Source organism: Gavialis gangeticus, unplaced genomic scaffold (genome assembly GCF_001723915.1).
Source record: "Gavialis gangeticus isolate Ggan-Ray unplaced genomic scaffold, GavGan_comp1, whole genome shotgun sequence".
Taxonomy (NCBI): domain Eukaryota; kingdom Metazoa; phylum Chordata; order Crocodylia; family Gavialidae; genus Gavialis; species Gavialis gangeticus.
This window is the reverse complement of record NW_017729004.1, coordinates 47,548,931-47,555,375: the sequence shown is the minus strand read 5'-3', so window position 1 is coordinate 47,555,375 and position 6,445 is coordinate 47,548,931. Positions and strand designations below refer to the sequence as shown.

General features: G+C 42.4%; 1 protein-coding gene across 2 annotated transcripts in view; it reads left to right on the top strand.

The window, feature by feature from the left end:
* The window catches only part of LOC109291349 (macrophage mannose receptor 1-like), a 121,818-nt gene that overhangs the window by 24,701 nt on the left and 90,672 nt on the right, over positions 1 to 6,445 (top strand). For both annotated transcript variants that reach the window (XM_019508330.1, XM_019508329.1), the window contains exon 7: positions 4,086 to 4,268. In XM_019508330.1, the coding sequence (XP_019363875.1) occupies positions 4,086 to 4,268 (183 nt within the window). The remainder of the gene's footprint in view (positions 1 to 4,085; positions 4,269 to 6,445) is intronic.

The following is a 6,445-nucleotide window of genomic DNA, read 5'->3' as shown; positions in this document are numbered from 1 at the left end:
CCGACCCTTAATCTATGAATCTATGAATCTATGAATCATAGTCAAATGTAGAATATGCCGTCTGGGACTAGGACTTCTACATGCTGACTTGTCTTGCTTGTGCACATCTTAATTATCTTAAGTCTTGTTTGGCTTTTTGGCCCATGTAGTAAAGCAAAAGTTCAGCACCTTGCAAAGTTGTCTATATTAGCATGGGAAATTCTAAGAATTTGTCTGCAGATACTTTCTGTCCTTACTCCATATAATTAGTAAAGTGCAACAGGGCAAAAAAGTTGCTGAAGGAGCATCAGGAAGAAGTGGGATCGTTTCTGGTTGATTTCCACTGTTAACGATCATTCAAGCCTGGCTGAGTTCCAAATGTTGAATATAAGTGTAGACTAGGAGGAGGGCTTGACTGGTACCAGGGATTGAGTTTGTTTTTCTGTTGGGTCAGGCCAACTCTCAGGATCTCAAAATTGCACTGTTAGACAGGAGGGAGTGACCCTATTGCACATATATACACACAAAAATCAATTAGGTGCATGCGCATACCCTGGGCACATACAACATCCAAGATTATTAGTCTAAGCACATGTACTCTTATCACCAATTCAAGCACATACACACTATACACACCAAAAAATAGACAAAAATCAGTTGTCAATACTCACACACTCAATACACATAAACAGATTACTAATTTGTATACCACACACGACGATATATTTGCCAGTTCACACACACACCACACACCTACACATACACACACATGAGTTCCTGACTTGGGTGGTATGGTGCGTATGTGTGCGCTGCGGGTACTTGGGGTACTTAGGGTGCTTGGTGACTATGGGAGGGGTAATCAAGGGTCAAAATTTCCAGAAGGAGGGTAAGGAGGGAGATGGATGGGGGTTAAGATGAGAGAGGGAAAAATGAGTGAAAGTCGTTGGGGCCAGGATTAGAACCAGCAGACTGGAGGGGAAGCTGGGGTTACTTAAGGTCAAGTGGCCCCATAGTTCCTTGAGGTCACTGGGGTTTGGGGTTACTTAGGGTTAATGTGCCCTGTGGCTACTCGGGGTCACCTGGTGCCAGGGTAGAAGCAAGGGAAAAAGCCCAGTGGCAAGGAGGAGACAGCTGGGAAACAAAGAGGCAGAAAGCTGGGAGATCAGGGTGGGGGGCTGGAAACCGAAAGGCAGAAAGCTGGGAGATCGGGCAGCAGATAAGTGGTGGAAAGGAGGAAACAGGCAGGAAACAAAGAAGCAGAAAGCTGGGAGACTGAGCGAGGAAACAGGCAGAAAGCTGGGAGATAGCTGGCGAATCAAGGAGGGAGGGTTAGGAGGTCAATAAGACAAAAACCTAACTTGGGGTTTCAAAATAACAGGTTTATTAAATAGACAACCCACCACACAGCCCCACAAAGTTATTGGTTCCTACAGACACACACACACACATGAACAGGCACTCACGTGTACACACACACAATGGTAGCAGGAGAGAAAAAGAATTGGTGGAGGAATTGAAGTCAAGGTGGGTAGGGACACAGTCCAGGTCCTTTGTTTGGGGAAGGGAGATGGGTGATAGCTACCTATCCTGGGCTGTGAGTTGATCCTCATTGGCCAGTTGGGGTCTTCTCCAGCAAGGTGTTGTCCAGAGGCTATCGCTGGTAAGGCCTCTGGGTGAATAGGTGGTGTGGCATGGTGCTAGTCCATATTAGAGAGGGTGTCTCACTGGGTCTGTCTTCACTGCCCCCTTTTATAGGGGAAGATCTTCTATGACCCTAGTGGCAGGGGCATGCCCAGGCAAGGATCAGCCCCTGGTGTACTGAGCATGTGCACTCCAGGCTAGGACATGCAGTTTCAGGTGTCTGAAATGGTGGGTTCCTGCAGGTTTCTGCAGCAGTCTTTGTCTTCCAAATCTTGAGCAAGGGAGGGTCAATGCAGAGTGATGGTTGGGTCATTGAGCTGATGGTCCAGTCGTTGAGCTGATTATTCAGTAGAGGCCTGCTACCATTGTATCTCAAGCACCCTCATTCATCCCCATTCACTCAGGAACCAATTTACATGAGACTGAGTCATAGGTTACACCTGGGGAGAGGACACAAGATGGAGGCTTGACATACAAAATGGAAACTTGACATAACTTGACATTAACTTTACTATCTTACACATGTAGGCCTAAATTATATAGTATAAATAGAAAAAAAACAGTAAAAATCAGTAAAACAGTAATCACGCAGTAAAAATCAATATAAACATAATAATTATACAATATAAAACAGTGGATCAAAGAAAGAGAGAGAAAGGAAAAAAAACTTGCTATAAAATTGCTAAAGCTTATACCATGTCTTAGCTTACTCTATGTCTTAGCTTACTCATACTTATCTATAGGGAATAGAGAGGGAGAGAAAAAGTCAGAGAGAGTTGGGGAAGGGTGGGAATGCATTTCAAAATTAAAAAAAAAAAAAGAAAAACTGGGGGTTTTGCTACAAGTTCAGGGATTTTTAATGTAGATGGTCAGTAGGTACAGGGTTTAAGATCATCTTAACTAGCAGTGTGACAGCTTTAGTGTCTTGAGCTGTAAATTCCCAGCCTCCTTCTGTTGTGTCTGAAAAAGGAGTATTTGGCATACTCCTCAAGTTTAATGAGGTCTTTGATTGTATGTGGATCCAAGACTTACCTGCTGGCAGTCATTTTCAATATTTGGCAAAACAAAGACTATAGGATGATAGGGAAGTAGGCTGGAAAGGACTTCAAAGTCATCTAGTCCAGCCCCCCACTGAAGGCAGGATCATTCCTGACTAAATCATCACAGCTACATGTCTGTTATGGAGAAAGGGATGTTGAATGAGTTTTATAGATTTTCCAAAATTGGAATCCAACGTATGCAAAAATACACTGATAAATGTTCAGTGGCCTACAACAAAGTTGCAGGCTATGTTTATTAGCTAGCTATAAATGTGTGTTTTTCTAATGGCAATTGTATGGTAATCAGCATTGTGCTTTATAGAGTCACAGAAATGTAGGGGTGGAAGAGACTTCAGGAGGCCATTTAATATAGTTCCTTGTTCAAGGCAGGATTATTACTTGTCTAAACCATCATACCTGAAACTGGATTAGTAGTTACAACCTGGGATTAGTTGGTCATAGCTGTCAGTGCCCAATGAGTTATTTTCAGAGTATGACCTCTTGATTCTTCTGCTGAACACATCCCCTCTCCTACAGAGCAATATACATTATAAAATCTTGGAACTCTGGCAAAGTCTTCTTGGAATTTCTAGAAGTCTGCTGCTCTTGTTTTAGTCTACAGAATTTTGTTTTTGCTAAAAGGTATGAAAATGATAAATTCTGTGCAACCAAAATCATAACTGTTTTCTAAATATTTACATTCTGTTTATTATGACTTTTTGATGGGTTGCCCCCCTAAAACTCAGTTGTATTATGGAGTTTACTGAACAGGAGGACTGACAATTCTCTAGTGCTGTTTCATTTAATGAGTTTAGAAACCATTAAAAACATGTTATTTGCTTTTGGTGCCCAATTTTCTTAGTGGATTCTTTATAAAGGATTCCTAAAGGAATAATTTAATTCTTTGTTTTTTCCCTTGTTGCAAGAGAGCAACTTATCTCTTCTAAGCTGACGTATGGGGCTCATATAACATATTTAAATGCAGGAGTGAATTTACTCACATGCATACAGTTTTTGAGAACTAGCCCCTCAGGATGGGTCAAGCAATATAGAAGATAAAGAGAAATTCTGATTTGATTGTTGAAAAGTGAGAAATGCATGGGAGAAATTAACTTAAAGAGCTGGTTTATTAAAGACCATATCCAAATACACAAAAAGATGCTGAATTAAAGGTGTGCAGACTTCTTTAATTATGGCATTTCCTTAGCTTTGATCACTTACTCTGTAATCTCATCAATGTGGTGTTTTGGGATATATTTTTTTATTTATGTTCACATTTAAAAAAATATTTTAGTTCATTTGTTCTCATTTAGTCTTGTTTTTTTTTACCACAAGTGCAGCACAAAATATCAGACAGATGTGCTCAACAAATGAAAATAAACTTTTCTTTCTTTCTGAAACTTTTCACTATTGCTTTTATTTCAGAGACTGATATGCCTATTACGTGTCCTACTCAATGGATGTCATATGCGGGTCACTGTTACCTAATTCACAAAGACCTCAAAATATGGAAAGATGCCCTAACTTTTTGTAGGAAGGAGGATGGAGATTTGGCGAGTATCCATAATGTTGAAGAGTACAGCTTTATTGTTTCTCAGCTTGGGTACCGTGAGTATTTGCGCAGAGCTGCATGCATGTTTACATAGAAAACAAATTCTGTTTGGATATCATACACCAAATACGTTGGGTGAACTTAAGCTTCAGCTGCTAGAAACAAACTACTTTTATACCAGAGAGATTCCCTATTTTTAAAATGGGGGTGGCAAAACCAGTAGTGTGGTGAAACTGTTTATGCATGTATATTTCTTGTTGTCAAAGAACACAGGTCAGACCTTTTTATATTTGCCTAACATAGTGTCAGATCCTGCTCTCATATACTTGCACAGATATAAATTTGGAGTAACTCAACTAAGGTCAATTAGGTGATTCCAGATTTGTTCTGGTATTACTTGAAGTGTAATGTTTATCATGCTGGAGCTTCTACTTCAGGGGTTTTCAAGCTTTTTTAACAAGTGTACTGCTTCTGTCTCAGTTTCAGCTCATGTACCCCTTTATATTAAGATTATTTTGGGGGCTGAGTGTATATGTGCAGGTAAGTCTGTGGGGGAGGGGAAAGGGCCACGGGGGGGAGGGGTGTATGTCAGATCGAGGCCTCCATGGTGAGGGAGGGAGTGGGGCACAGACAGGGGCAGGGGCAGGGGCTGGGGTGAATGGGGCCCTAGCTGGGCTGGGTTGTGGGACAATCAGAACCTGAAAAGCTCATCCAGGGGCACAAGGGGGCTCCCGCCTCTGTGCACATCCTAGCAGAGCCCTGGGGAGTACGTGCCCCCCCAATCTGTACATGGGGCAGAGGTGGCTGCTGCTGTGTGCTGGGCTTTGTGCGCTGCTGCAGCTGCCCTGGGAGTGGTGCACCTGGGACCACATGTGTCCCACTGCCGGGTGGGCAGGGGGAGGTGCAACACAGTTCAGCGGAGGCAGGCATGTGGCATTGCACAACTCCCAAGGCAGCTGCAGTGGTGCACAAAGCTCAGTGTGCAGCGGCAATTTTCTGCTCCCCATGTATGGATTGGGGGTGCATGTGACCCCCAAACCTCAGCTGGGGCATGTGCAGTGGCAGGAGCCCCTTTGTACCCCCAGACCCTTTTTGAGTATCCCTAGGGGTACACGTACTACTGGTTGACAACCACTGTTCTACTTGAAATGAAAAGGAAAAAATGTGTTTCAGAAGGCTGCCTTGTACAAAATGGAAAGGGAAAAAAGATATTTAAGTAAAAATGTCAGAATTTTGAGGAGGAACAAGGCGTATAAAGCCCCCAAATTGTATTTTTAGACAATGTTATCAGTTGCTTGTATTGTCTCATTCTAAAAATAAATCAGACCTAGCTCTTATTCCATAATCCTTCTTTCCTTTCTTTCTTCAGCCCATAAATGATTCAAATAGCTTTCATCTTTGTTAAGGCTGAGAGGAGTTTTACTAATATTTTGCCGTGTTTTGTTGTGTTGTAACTCAGGCTGCTGGAGTAGGGAAGAAGAAGCAGAGTGTCTTAGTAAAGTAAAAGATTGGAAGGTCTGGGTTCTGTTACCAAAGCTGTGATTTGCATCTTTGGGCATACTATTTAATATTTCTTTCTGTCTCAGCTTCCTTACCTTTTAAAAGGGGTATCTGATCAGCCTCCTTATGCATGATACTTGCCCAGCCTATTGTGATGAGTGTAGAGCTGATCTAGGCAGTTAATACAGATATCTTAAAAAGGTCATTTGTAGTTAATTCATGGTGCAGAAATTTGTGTGAAGGTGGGATCTTTCTTAAGTGTGCATGCATGCACGCATGTGTGCATATATGTAGGTGTGTGCATGTTTGTGTGTGTGTGTGTGCTTGTGTGTGGCCTGCTACCAGTGGATTAACAATGCTACTGATGACCCTGAGAGCAGCACCATTGGGAATCTTGTATTTCTGGTAGGGTCACCCATGGCAGTAAGGTTAAAGGTGAGGTATCAGACAAAGGGCAGTCCACCACAACATAACAAAGGCCTCAGTGGTGGAGCAGGAGCATCAAGAAGGCATACTTCTCAAAGGCTGAGAAGGTGGATGAAGGCTGTAGTGAAAGAATAACCACAGTTGTCTTGGATCTCCTTGCCAATGGACACAGGTTTCTCCTCTGCCAACATCCATATGGTTGCTGATGTGCAATGGCCTCCTCAAGTAAAACAAGTCACATGCAGCATTCTCTCACTGGATCCAACTTCTACCACAATAACCAATCACAAATACCCATAAATTCTAT